General features: G+C 49.2%; 4 protein-coding genes across 4 annotated transcripts; 2 read left to right on the top strand and 2 right to left on the bottom strand.

The window, feature by feature from the left end:
* Positions 1–60: 60 nt before the first annotated feature.
* On the top strand, positions 61–4,668 carry N7509_010202 (uncharacterized protein; the record flags this gene model as incomplete). Its single annotated transcript, XM_056634839.1, has 6 exons — positions 61–102; positions 165–450; positions 509–3,286; positions 3,337–3,596; positions 3,622–3,988; positions 4,043–4,668. 6 exons carry the CDS (start codon positions 61–63, stop codon positions 4,666–4,668), a joined length of 4,359 nt encoding a protein of 1,452 aa, XP_056485459.1.
* Positions 4,669–5,329: 661 nt separating this feature from the next.
* Positions 5,330–5,591, bottom strand: N7509_010201 (uncharacterized protein; the record flags this gene model as incomplete). Its single annotated transcript, XM_056634838.1, has 2 exons — positions 5,330–5,399; positions 5,446–5,591. 2 exons carry the CDS (start codon positions 5,589–5,591, stop codon positions 5,330–5,332), a joined length of 216 nt encoding a protein of 71 aa, XP_056485458.1.
* Positions 5,592–9,615: 4,024 nt separating this feature from the next.
* On the top strand, positions 9,616–11,090 carry N7509_010200 (putative integral membrane protein; the record flags this gene model as incomplete). The annotated part of the gene is made up of 7 exons (XM_056634837.1): positions 9,616–9,771; positions 9,833–9,869; positions 9,925–9,992; positions 10,065–10,438; positions 10,514–10,581; positions 10,655–10,698; positions 10,728–11,090. 7 exons carry the CDS (start codon positions 9,616–9,618, stop codon positions 11,088–11,090), a joined length of 1,110 nt encoding a protein of 369 aa, XP_056485457.1.
* A 596-nt stretch (positions 11,091–11,686) lies between these two features.
* Positions 11,687–13,384, bottom strand: N7509_010199 (uncharacterized protein; the record flags this gene model as incomplete). Its single annotated transcript, XM_056634836.1, has 3 exons — positions 11,687–12,307; positions 12,375–13,210; positions 13,363–13,384. The coding sequence occupies 3 exons, from the start codon at positions 13,382–13,384 to the stop codon at positions 11,687–11,689; spliced, it is 1,479 nt and encodes a 492-aa protein (XP_056485456.1).
* Between the last annotated feature and the right edge of the window lie 649 nt (positions 13,385–14,033).

Here is a 14,033-nt window from a genome sequence, read left to right as displayed (position 1 = left end):
TTCTCGCCAATCCTCTTATTTATGAATGCTCCCGGGGCTGTCCGCGACCGCCGTTGAATCATGGACTTTCCCGGAAGCGCGACCACCAATATACACATAATTGTAAGCTAATCGTCTTTACGATCCTCGACTGGACCCGACGGGAGCTGATAAAATGACCTTAGGATGGCTTTTCCACCATCTATTGGAGGATATACACCGAGGAACAAGGCATCTCAAACCACCCCCAAGATGGACCAGCTAATGGCTATACCATTTTGAAGCATCTGGGTCGCCTCAAGGATCTGGAGGCCCGATTGCGGGGGTTGAACTGCCTGGCCTCTTGTCCAAGGCGCCTTGGTCTATGGGTGTTTTCCTCCACCCCCGCCTTCGAAAGTCTAGCCTCCCTATATGTCGAAGAGGGCGATACGGAAACAACCAAGATTCTGGTGGATACAACAACGCTTAAAGGTATGCGAGGCAAATATCGCAAGCCTTCCTTGCTGTTAAATGTTAACCCACAGTATAGTTTCGGCATCCGGTAGTGTTGCTTCACACGAGTTGATCAAAAACCTTCCGGCGGACCCTCAAAATACCCCTGCAACTCAGACATCCGTGCAGCAAAGACCTCCACAATCTCAGTCTTCGGCCCGACGACAAGAAGGCTATAATAGCTCGGCTGCCATATATACTTCTTTTATCTCAGCCGTCACCGGTGCAATCAGTGTACATCTCATTCGGAGCTACGGCGCATTGCCACTAGGTTCACGCACCTTATTCACTGCTGTGGAAAAGTTCGGTTATGAGAGTCCTCGAATCGATAATCAGAGTGTGCTTTCCCAGTCTTGTTTAACCACACTCAATATCCAGCTAAACGCCACGGGCACGTTAACGATATCACCACAAACTATTTCACAACCGGGCATTACACGACTGTGTAGCCCCCGCGACGACATTGCCGACCTTTTGCGAGTGCAGCCTGGTACCGACATCTGGCTATGCCCTAACGGAGCGATCGCGAGACTTGTGACTGCAAATATTGAATCCCCCGCCATTCCTTCCCCCGAATATCCATCATCGACGAATAATTTCTCAAGGCAGCAACAATGGAAACTGGATGTCGTTCAGTGGCTAGCCACTTTTGGTTTACACATTAATTCGATAGACGAGGAGCCGTGGGTGGAGGTGGAAGTGTGGGAACCGTTCTTTGCAAGATTAGCTGGAGAAACATGGCGCCAGGGCGAGGATACCCAGTCGACGCTTCCGTTGAAGCGCATGCTGTGGCCTGCACGATTTTGCTTCAAGAGATCCGGTCCGATGATTCGCCCCTCTTGCCCGCTTCATACTTTTGATGATCCGTTAGAGTTTGCCGAGCAATGGTTTTCAGAAGCTAGCTCCCTCAAACTGAATCAAGACCCTCCAAGTATCCCCGTCTCGGAAGAGATCCAGATGAAAGATCAAGATATGGCTTCTCCTCAGATTGACAGTGCAGAAAACCTAGAGAGTCTTTCTCGAATGGCCCAATATCCTGATCTACAAAGTACCAATATGGTCTACCCAACTCCGCCAGATGGTGCAGCCATTGTCGGAACGCACAACCCGAATGCGTCCGTAATTTCCCCGGATGATACCGACTTCAACTTATCGCCAGGCGCAGGGCAAGACACGAAGAATATCTCTCATGTGGAATTTTCACCAGACCTTCAGGTCGGCACTGGTCGGTATGACGCGAGCGATGACGAGGACCTTTTCGGAGACATGAACGATAAAGATTTTGGAGCAAAAGGAATTACCGACGCAGATTTCAACTTCTTCGATGACCCAGACCTCGAGACGATGGATGAGGCCGTGCCTGATCACGAGACGGTGGCAGAAACGCCTTTCATCCAGCCAGACCAACAGGTTTCAGTGAAAAAGGAACCTAAGGAAGACGTTGGGGAGGAACATCCTGACAGTGGCTTGCCAGAAGTCCCGCGGCCTACCGAACTTTCAACGAAAGAGCATCTGCACAAGATGGAAGACCCTCAAGCGAGCCCAATTGATGATTCAATGGGTCTTGACGAATCTACACCATCCCCTCAGGAGCCAAAGTCTCAAACCATCAGCCCTCCATTAAGCCCTATCGAGATCAAGAAAATCTTGTTCCCAGGGTCAGAAGCCGAAGATCCGAACCAGTCCAGTGACTCGCGCTTTCAACAAGGTCACTATCACCCCATTGCATTTGAAAAGAAAATTGGGGACTGGGACCAAAAATATGGAACAACGGGAAAATTCTGGTTTACCACCGGAAATGCCCTAGAGGCTTCGGATCGTAACTCGAACTCCATTCCCACTATTGGTATGCCTCATCGCGGCAGAGGTAGTATTGCAGCAAAATCCGCGGGCGAAAGCGCGGCTCTTTCATCGCTGGACAACCATACTCGTTCCTCATCTGTTTCGAGCAATACCGACAGCGATTTGAGTGACGACGACGCTCCCCCGATCAATGCCCCGACACCACTAACGATGGTTATTCCATCATTGAAGAGAAAACGTGTGCCCTCCGAATCTGACATTCAATCCGTTGCGTCCCTGGCCAAATCTTCAATCGTCCCTGAAAATAGTGCAGTCTCTAAGGGCGACAACACTACATTTCTTGGGAATTTTCTGGCGAATTTCTCCGACTGGACTTTTATAGGTTATTTCTCTGCTACGCAGATTCAACAACTGCCGGTCCTTCTACGACGAGAAGACCAGGTTCTGATTGCTCAATTGCTAGTCGACCAAATTACGCAATCATCTTTTGACCATCAACTAGCGGACCGAGTTGGCTTATCTACGATGAATAATGAAAATTTTCCTTTGGAGACATGTCTTGAGGGTGCAAACTTCCTCGGCGACATGGTAAGGCTCGATCTCAAAACATACGCATCATTGCAAGAAGATCCAGCCGCAGCACAGCAACCTCTCAAGGATCCTTCCAAGGGTCCTATCTCGAAGTCATTTGCTCCTCACGTTCGTGTTCGGCGGGGCAAGGATTGCCTCGAGGCCCTTCCAGCTTCGATTTCATTCTGGGAGACATTTGGTCTCGAGCCTGCACATGGTACAAAGAATGTTTCAGCCTATTGCATTCACCCCCAGGCTGCATCGAACGCAGCAGATGTCTTCATGGATCGCTTTGGTCTGCTCTACCAAAGTTGTAACTTTGGAAATCATACTCGGGGCGATCAGTCGAAAGCATTTACAAAAGGCCTCAGCACCTGGGGCTCGGAAAATCCCGGCTATAGCTCTATGATGCAGTCTTTAAATAAGCTTTGCGAAAAACTAGGTATGTCTACTTTCATCGAGTTGAAATCCATCGCTGACCTGATTTGATAGGAACCGAGCTAGCCCAAGCCCCGTCAGATACAGATAATGCAATCATCTACATTGTCAATCCTTTCCCACATGCTGCAGCACTTGTCGATATTTGCGCGGCTTTCTGGCGCCTTTTCCAACAATTGGCTGCGAATGCTGACCGGCAGCAAACTCGGCAACTCAATGATGTTGTTTTGCAGATAATTCCATTGGAATTCATTGTCTCGGAGGATTCCATGGTTGTGCCAACTCAGCCCGACTACCTGAATCTAGCGCTGGAAGTATACAGTCGCTGCCGTCCCAAAGATGCCGATCCTGAGACCCTTTGTCTGTGCGCCTGCTATCGTTCTGGCCGACCCCGCGCCAAAGAGCATTGGATTTCGACTTGCAGCCGAGAAGGGGTCACCGCTCCAGGACGGTCGAAGTCTGCATCTAGCTCTCTCAAAGAGCTCGGACCAACGTTGGATATCAGCTGCATGGTCCGATGGGACTGGCAGCCTTCAGATGACAATGTCATATTGCTTGAGGTATCGCAGCCGAGGTGTGCCCAGACCGATTGCTGATGTGCGCAATGAAATATGGGCTGCGACAAAACATATCATGGAAAATTACCAGGCTCGCTGGAAGCTCGTTCTGGCCAACACTGAGCCGATGGATACTGATGATATCGAAGGTATGATTTCCTTCCGAGCCCAAATTCAATTCAGAACTGATCAATTTAAAACAGGATGGGCCAGCCTCTCCGAGCAACTCAACAAGCTCCGACCTGGTACTGTGGAGCTGAGCATCGTGACAGTTAGTGCCATTCCTGATTTGGTACTTGAGACACCTACCGCACCCATGACAACCGGTGTCCTCAATCCTCATTTCTCATCTACGCCTGTTTCGACTCCCAACCCCAGTATAAGCATCGCCTCCCCCGAACAGGCGGGCAATGCCCCGACTCCGGGAGCTGCTTACAATGCCCCAACCCCGACCGACGGATCTTTGGAACCCGATACGGACGTCGTTCTCACCGACATGTGCGACGAATCTTGGACAGTCGTATTATCCCACCGCCTCAACAACTCCCACCACGTTACCGAACTCCGCCCCGCGCTGGTTAGCGGGTATCTTCTTCGCCGCAAAGGCGTCGTTGACAGCGACGGCGTCTTTGCAATGACCGTCAATCTGGTCCACACACCCCGCCCGTCACTTACTCACGAAACCCTCTTGAGAGAGATTCTCGGAATGTATCGAGATCTAGCTACCCTCGCCCGGGTAAGGGGTATTCGCAGCGTACAGAACAATACGCTGCCGTGGCACATTGCCACTGCTCTGCGAGCGCAGGAGCTCCTGAGCTATGTCTTGTGAGGGAAGGGTCATCATGTCATATTATATTTGTTTTGGCGACGGCGTTCAGGTTCCCCGGGTTTAGATGTACGAAGAAAGTGGGTGCATTGCATACATCTTTGTTTTATTTTTATTTTCATGAGGAGCAGGAGATACCATCGGAGGCATGGATTTGATTTACGCGTAAGCGAGCGGTTTCCCCTATCTATTCCCAACTTCAAGTTAACATAACATAACTATTCCGAATGGAATCGGCTTAATCTCCGACCAGATCCTCATTTCTTCCAGTGCGAGTCGTCTTGGACTCTTCCGAGTCTCAGAACCCACTGCAACTACTACTAGTACTAATACTGTGATTTGGCACTCAATGTAATTCGTAGATGTTTGTTCATTCATCCATAATAATAATTCATGTGTCATATAATTTAAACAAGCAGACCATGTTCGTGGAAAGGTCATCGTGAAAAGTACAACGAAGAGTATGAATCGTTCAAATCAAATGTCCCAATTAACTCCAAAAGAAAAGTAACAAATTCATGTATCCAAGTATAGCCCTTTCGGCTCAAAGTTGTACAGAAAAAGAAGATAGCGCCGAGAAAGTATCGCAGAATTCATATCGAGTCGAGTCGTATGCCCAGAAATCAGGCGGAAAGAAGGGTATCGTGTCGTTTTTGGAAGTGCGTTATTCAGGGAGGAGGGTGAGGGGTGAGGGTGAGAGTGTGGTCGAGAAAGTTCGTGGTGATATACTGATGCTGTGTAGGAATGTCGCATCAGGGTCGTTTCATCATTTTTCGTCACCCTTCTGCACTCTCTTCATCTGGCTCGCGCTTCTTGGAGAAGAAGGAGACGTGGTTCTGCACGGCCCAGATGGCAAATCCGGCGAGGGCTAGAAGGAGGAATAGGACGATGATGATGATCGCAATGGCGACGTTGCGTTTGACCATGATTGCCGATGTGTACCCAATTGGGTTGCGGGGGCTTGATAGAATATAAACGATCGCAGTAGTGACTCCTCGGAAGGTTTAGACGATTGATTGAAGCGATGGGATTTGATCAGATCAGATGCTTAAGGTCGTTCGAGTGCAGTTCAAGCGTAAGGAATGCAAGCAAGGTATTCCAGATCTGAGACACCGTGACCGTTGTTGGGTTGGTCGTGCGGAGAAGCAAGTATGTACTCCGGTTGTATACTTTAGGTACGTACCCAGTGCTTTTGGTTTGACTGGGTGGCGGTGGCTCCCTTTTTTTCGTTCAAATTTGAGGGAGATAAAGGGAAGTCTCTCGGGGAGACAAGATTGGAAAAGAAGAAGAAAAAAAACCCAATAGTTAGCTCGTTAATGGGGGGTTATAAAGAAATGGGAGTTCCCAGCCACCGCGAGGGAAAAGCACATGGCTGGGAGACGCCGCGTGGGGCTTGGCGTAAACTAGAAGGATTTCAGGTTTCAAGGTCATTTTTACCTCCAGAGACATTAAGTGACACATAAATATTATTTTATTTAATTTAATTTAATTTAATTTCTCTTCTCACTCAGGGTTAAAATACCAGTAAATCATAAGTCAATCTCCGTTAGAAATTGCGAGTGTTGCTGCGATCCAACCGTGGAGAGATCTACCCGATCGCTCCCTGTCAGCCTCAGCCTCATCAACCGCCTCCCCTGCCACCCGCATTATATCATCTCCAGCAGATCCATCAATTCTCCGGCGTTGATGAAACATTCAAGCTTTTCGGAGACATCAACTGAAATGAGACTCGCCTATCTGGTCATGCAAGCAGAATTTCCCTCTACTCTTGAAGATTACTTCGCCGCCCCGAAATTATCTACCAAATTGCCCTGATATCTGCCATACTGCTTTACAAGACTTGACTCCAAGAAGTTCGTTCCAATTACTAATAATCCCATAAGAAACTTGGTTTTCTGAATTCTCCTACCTAGTAATTATACTTTGATCCAATATCGAACTGTCGGAACCTTCAAGTTCAAGTTCAAGTTGGACCGCGAGGTCGGAAGCCTGGGAGCAGTATATATATATTCAAAGTATTACCTTCCTAGGTAGAAGTACTAATTCTGCCACTCATCCAAGGGCTGGCACTGGCAACTTCAAGTTGAAGTCACGGGAGTACTACCTAGGTACTAATACTACTACTAGTACTACAAATCGCTTTCTGCGCCCATTCATGACATCGGGAGCTTTAAAAATTTGGTGTCTACAATATATGTACTCTGTACCTAGGTAACCAACATTGCAACCAACGAGTCGCATAAGACCAAACCCATCTGGGCACCTTGGAAGCAGCCCAGAGCCGAGAAAATCCCGAACATCAACTTTGGATATATGCAACACCCCCTGGACGTACTAGAAATAGCCCTATCTGTGTAGGAGACTCCAGGAAGCTTCCCAAGTATCACAAAGATCCGAATTTTCAGCTTGACGAGTTCCCAATCTAGCCAACCTAGGTGTAAGCTTCATGCAAGTTGGTCTTTAGTTTGGAATTGATGAACATTTTGCATGCTCAAGGCTTGTTTCCGGAAGCCGCCTCCAACTCCTGCTCAATCTTATCAAGGATTGCACAAGTGGGACAATCTGAATTATATATACTAGTCTAATTTTCAAGACATGTTTTCTCTTTTTAAATGCTCACCAGGGGTAAACTACGAAAAGCTTGTAGGCGCTGGAAGGATTTGAGGTGCAGGGCCCAAAAATTGAAGTAAGTCGATACATATTATGGAATTTCTCGTGCTCAAGTGCAAGCATCATGGCACTAGTGTTTGAAATGCGTCCCGGCCCGGTCGATAGAAAGATTGTCTCGCCTGGATTATGGTCCTGATCGATTCGATCGCTTCGGAGAATTCATGAGCGCTAGACGTAATCAATCATGATAATCGTAGTTATCATGGGGTGCGCCTTTGCTCTGTGCACCCAATAAGTCAGTAATAAGTTAGTAGTTAGTTATTGGAATATCGAAAATTGTACTAGTGCAATGTCATTTCTTCCACCGGCCTGATACGAGCCTTCCGTGCATGGAAACACCTTGTTTCTATCTCCTGCAGTGACGATTACCCCTATCGCCAAGGGTTATTTGACCGAGGTAAGAGTGGAGCGCTACGGAGTAATTCCATGAGGATCTACACTCGCGTCATGAGAAAGTGGAGGCGACGTCCTACCTAGCGAAAATATGATAATCCTATGCGAGATCAAATGCATTCGGATGCCTGTTCTACCGTCTCTAGGCGCACCGTGCGCAACGGAAGCGCCGGGTACCTGGGTCAGAATGGGTTGTGTTTGATCGACACGGATTACACGACAAATATATACGAGTACGGAGTATGTACTGAGTAACTCCGTACGAAGCACTCGTAAGACGTCGGAGGACTTGCTGTGGGACTCTGCCAACAAGATCGCTGTATCAGACCCAGTGGACTGAAATTTGGGATTACAGTATGACACTTTCAAGTGTCAGGGGAGCGTTGGGATGGCTCGTCGGGTGGTCACGGTAGCTTGACGGATGACATTTACGATGGTGACAGACAACCTCGAAGGATTCTTGCCCAACCCAAAATGCTCGGCGTTAACTCGCCGCCACACCCTCGGTAGTTGAGGACTATTGGACTCTATAATCAGCCACCAACTGCATAGCCGGGGATAATCAGAGCGCTAGCCAAAGCCCCGGGAAAATTGGCACCACTGACGGCTAAAGAAAAGAAGGGCCCCGCCACTAGCTGCCTGATAGCGCTAGCAAAGCAAGAGGAGTTCGTTCGGTGATTGCTCGCGAACCCAGGACCCAGCTCCTAGTGCCACCAGGGAATTCCACCCTAGAATGTTAATTGATCCTGAGATGTGCGTCGAGACACCATGGTACGAGTAGGAAATGCAAATCACTCGGGGTGCTCCAGGGGCCAGGGGCCAAGGAACTTGAACTCCTTTTCAGGGGAATATCAAAGCATCAACGGGAAAAAGTGGAAATGACAGCCGGCACGTCAACCACGGTTCATGTTTAGCTGCCAAAGGGAATCTGCCGAAGAATCTCCTGCTCAGCTTAGGGCTGCTACAGTACCATGGCTCTGCCAAGCTGCAGCGACCTCCAACACCAAGAATCAAGGGATTTCTTTCCCGGTTACCCTAAGTCTCCACTGCGCTAGCTCATCTCCACCGGGACAAGCCAATGCGTACATATTACTGGCCTCTTGCGGAGCACAGCGCAGCTCCGCCGTGCAACGGGCCCGCGTGGGAACAAAGCTTTCGGCGGAGCAATACATAGCGGACAACCACGCGTGCGCCTCTCATAGTTCATGCTTGCATCGGGATGCACTTGACGACTCCACACTAGTGTAGAACGCCCCTGACGCTTAGACAAGACCTGCTTCAAGACCTGTAGCTGATAGGTCCTTGGAGTTTGGCCGAGTTTGGCCACCTGATCGTCGTCGGCTAGCCGTCTTCTCCGCAATGTCCTCGTAGTTCCCACGCCACCGTCAATGTCTTCCAAACTCTGTCGGGGCTTTCGCCCATCTAGAATAGAGGAGCCTTTGAATTGAGATCGTCTAACGCTGCTTTGAGACACTGATCAGCATGCACAGTTTAATAATCCCCTTAAACTCCAATAGTCATGTCATTGTCCTTGAGCTTATATCTGATATGCCCCTCTCTGGCTAACCACGATTCCCTTTCTCGGATTTTTCATGCCCAACGGGTGTTAGTGGCTGTATTTCTTCCATTTACCATTTTTCCCTTGACACTCTAGTCGATTGCCCACTTTTTCCCTTTTGGGAACAGTCCAGCCAAGAGGGGCTGGTTTACCCCCACGATTGCGTTTCTTCCCACGACCGTGGAATTGGGGGTTTGTTAAAAAGAAGTGGTGGCCCTGGCTCGATCATTCTCCTCTTGGAACCTCTCCCACTCCACTCTTTTCACATCCATTGAGGGTCTCCAGTGAGATCAGGGCGAGCAATCGTTCTACACTACACACCAAACACAATGACGACTTTATCTACATCCCGTGGCCGCGGGGCCCTCGCGGTCAGCACTGTCTTTACATGCCTGGCGACGGCTTTAGTTCTCATCCGTATCTATACACGAACTGTCATGGTGAAGCAAATGGGTGCCGATGATTATGCCATTCTAGTTGCACTGGTAGGTTCCCTTGACTGAAGTATAAGTGAAAGCAGAAAGGCTGATATGTATCTCAACCCAGGCATTCTCATGGGCATTCTTTGGATTATTCGTTGGCGGTTTGTTCATCCAATTTCCTCAGCAGTATATGCGAGATATACTAACTCTGACTAGAGGTCTACCATGGAATGGGCGAGCATTTCAAACTCATCCCAGCCGATATCTACAAAACCCAAATGATTGTGCGTTCAACTGGATTATATCCAATGTCAAAATGTAAAAGTACATTACTAACTCTCAATTTCCGACAAAAGTGTTTCTGGGCATCCGTCCCTATCTATCAGACCAGTCTTCTCGTCACCAAGATGTCAATCCTTTTCCAATACCGCCGAGTCTTCTCAACACCACGCATGCGTCTCGCCTGTAATCTACTCATCGCATTCCTTGCCGTCTACGGAACTTGGACAGTTCTCAGCGCCTGGGCAAACTGCGTGCCTTTGGCCAAATTCTGGGATCCCAGCGTACCGGGATTCTGTTTCGACAAGAAGGCCCTTTGGTTCTCTAACTCGGCCATCCACATTTTGACCGATCTTTTGATCTTGATCTACCCAATGCCGGTCCTCAAATCTCTTCAGCTTCCCAGAAAGCAGAAATTTGCATTGATGGGTGTCTTTGCACTTGGTGGATTGTACGTTTCCAAGAATATGGCATTCTATCTTCTTACCTCCAGGGTCATTTACTGACATGACATTCTTCCCTCCAGCGTTATGATCACTAGTATTCTGCGTCTCAAGAGTCTCCTGGTTATTTCCAATTCCAGTGATCCAACCTGTACGTACCGCACCGCCAACTAAAAAGCCCCGACTATCCCTCCCTAGTCCATCTCACTAATCCATCCATCCAGATGACAACGTCGGCGCCGCCGAATGGTCCGCAATCGAATGCAACGTCGCTATCATCTGCGCCTGTCTCCCCAGCACAAGAGCTATGCTCTCCCAACTCCTCCCCACATCTTCTCCACCCGCAGCAACGGGTCTCGCAGCAAGACAACCCGTCCCTCACGAACTGGACGCAGTGTTCTTACCGGCACACACACCCACGTCCAAGCATCCGTCATCGGCGGCCGTGATACCAAACACGACGACTACGATCTGGATGACTTGACACCGCCCAGTTCGGCTCCGAGCTATAACAAGGAACTTGATACCAAGGAAGCTTTTGCTGGTATCAAGGTTACGACGCTCGTCTCGCAGGAGTCGACTTCGCATCCTGCTAAGAGCTCTACTACTGACGACGCCGCGAGCACGAAGGAACTTGTGCCTAAGCAAAGCTTTTGCTAGGGGCTTTTTGCTTTGTTGATGATGATTACCCTCTTTCATGTTCTTTTCCTTACCTTTCCTTTCTTTGCATTTGCATACCCCTTCCCTTTTCTTCTTCTTCTCTTTTCCGAACGACCTCCTTCGTTGAAGGATCCCTACCGCACTTTCTGTTATAATACTTTCATTCTTTTTTTCTTATTATGTCTATACTATGATATCCTAGGCGGAATTGTGTGGATATCCGGCGGGTTCGCCTTTCTCATCGGCGTTGGATTTTGATTTTACATGGATGGACATGTTGTATATACCCAATACCAAAAAAATAAAACAACTTACAATAAGACCGTATGCATTTTGAGTAGTTATCTTATATTCAAGTACTTTCCGTAGAGGCCTGACACTGTTTGCTTTTTTCTCGTAAAGTGTATCATCAGATGCTAAATGACTCATATCTGATGACTTCATGCTAATGTTTATACAATCACAAACCGAAAGATGAAGATCCCATGCACCGAAAATGCCGAAAAAAGAAAGGAAAAGAAAAACCAGAAACCAAATGAGGAGGGTATCGCTAGTGAAAAAGCAAAAAAAAGTAGGAAGGTATCAAAAAATCAAGTTCAGAACATCGAACTCCGCTTTTTATCCAGACGCTTTCTGTCGTCTTCTTCCTTGTTGCGCCGGAATCCAAAGAAACTGCTTTTCTTAGGTTGTAGCTTCTGAGCAGGCTGTGGCCCCGGCTGCAAGGCCCCGGTGCTCGTCGCGGTCGGGTAGAAACCGACCGTCGACTGGGGCCGGACCTGAGGCCGGGGTTGGGCGATGTGAGCGGATGATTGGATCCGCGGGTCTCTGCCCCCGGGCGCATGCATATACGGGCCATTAGCGAATGTGGGGACGGGTGCGCCATGAGACTGTTGCGGTCGATGGTAGCGAGGAGGCTGCTGAGTGGGCGTTTGTTGAGGGAGGTATGAGTAAGACTGAGAAGGGTGGTGGGAGTATGGGCGAGAAGGACCGCTGTGCCGTGGGGGGGAGATTTGGTCGGGAAGAGGGAGCTGGTTGAAGTCGAGCTTGGTGCTCTTCTTGTCCGTAGAGCTTTTGTAGTCGTTTTGTTTCCTTGTCGACTTCAGCCTGGCGCTTTTGTCGCGATTTCTCTTGCGCGCGTTTCTCTGCCGATAGGAGTTCTTGCGTCCGGCGGATTTCTTCTTGCGCGAGCTCGTCTTGTCTCCTTCGGGCTTGGGGGCCTGGTGATTTTGGTGACATTGTGCTGAAGGTCGAACTTCGTGGTGGTGGTGGTGCTCCAGTAGGTACTGCGCCAGCAGCTTGAACCTTCGGGCTCTTCCTACCTGCGGGGGCAGGAGTAGCTACGGGCTGTGGCCTGCCGTTGGTCATTGTTGGCCCACCAGCTGTGATATGAAATGCTTCCTTGGCGAGGCCGAAGAATATATCACGAATAGCCACTGCAGCAAGCAACAAGACAACTTCCAGGCCTTTGAAGTCTTCCATTTCCACACGGTAGAGATTCGGCTCATAGAGTGTGAGCTCACGCAGACCTTGAAATAGTGCGACGGTGATATCGGGCTCCCGGCTCTTCTTCTGCGTGTCTGCAATTGTCGTTGATTTCCCATGCAGCAGACATGTAAGATCCTTGGACAGTTTTCCATCTTTCCGCCAACTGAATCGTAGCTTCGGTGTCACGTCTGCTGCCGCTGGGTCACTCTGCGTTCGGTCTAGGGTCGAGGCGGAAGGGAATCGGAAAGTGCGCTGGGGCATCTCGAATTCCCATCGAGCGGGTTTATTCCAGGACTTGGGTTGGTGTTTCACGGTGATCGTCTGGTCGGGATTGTAAAGTTGGATGGTGAATTCGACGGGGAGGATAGGTTCAGCCGGAGGGGGAGCGCCACCATTGGCTCGAATAGTATCTGCGGACATACTCGGCTGTGTCCATTCGGGGATTACAGCGACCTCCCCAAAGACGACATCCGGTACGTAGGGGTCGCAGAGGGCGACGCCATAACGGTTTTGTGACGCAGGGGCGGCGGGGTCCAGGGCGCGGAGAGTATATGCGGGTTCGGGGTCATTTCCATGTTGACGGTGATAGATGGTATTTTGCTGGGGAGTCTTTGAGTCGTTCTTTAGAAAGAAGGCTGCCAGGAGACAAAAAATAATGTCAGCTATTGTGCAAGAGCAGAGAGTGGGGAGGAAGAGAGGTATGAGGTAACGAGGGATGGGGACGAGAAGAGGCAGTTTATGGGAGCCCTAGATCCAAAGTATAGTACTGATGGATAGATTCACTTACTGGGCAGGTTTTCGTCAATCATTTTGGCCCGAGTTGACCTTGAACCTCCAGGAATGGGCGAGAGGAGGTTATATCGGCAGAGAGTACCGTCGGATACGAGGAGGTAAAAGTAAAAGCGGGAGTTCGCACATCACCTGCGCCACTGCACTTCTTGGATCGGCGCCTAAAAATAGTTAAGCCGCGCACCTTGTATAATCATAAAAGAGGCATCAACATTCTGGGGTCCTGGGGTCTCCACTTGACGGCTATGCTAGTACTTCATGCATTCAAATTGACATCTACTTCCCATCTATTCGTACATCTCTTGCAGGTACCCGGAATCTCGCTGCCTACTTCGTGCGAGGGGATTGGAATGCAAATCCCCCCCCTCCGGCCAAGTCCCGCAGCTTAAATTCACCGATAGGCTTCTCGAAACATCATTCCTTTTGACGATTCGTCAATCTCAAAACGGCAAGCAGGGAGCTTCCCCGATCGACAGCTCGACCACCGCTTCGAGTCGGCTTTGCGACACTAAACACTAAACCCTGGGGCAATGCACGCCATCCGCATTGGGGGCCACCAAGCCACCATTATTGTCAGAGTGAGAACCAGTATTGTCAGAGTGAGAAACCACCAATATAGCTGCCTATTACTGGATTAGTAGGATCAGGGATACTAGTAGTTAACAACTA

This window comes from Penicillium cosmopolitanum (assembly GCF_028827165.1).
Source record: "Penicillium cosmopolitanum strain IBT 29677 chromosome Unknown utg000009l:1.0-9042332.0:1.0-9050551.0, whole genome shotgun sequence".
Lineage (NCBI taxonomy): Eukaryota > Fungi > Ascomycota > Eurotiomycetes > Eurotiales > Aspergillaceae > Penicillium > Penicillium cosmopolitanum.
The sequence above is the reverse complement of the archived record's forward strand: the minus strand, read 5'-3'. Positions and strand labels throughout refer to the sequence as shown.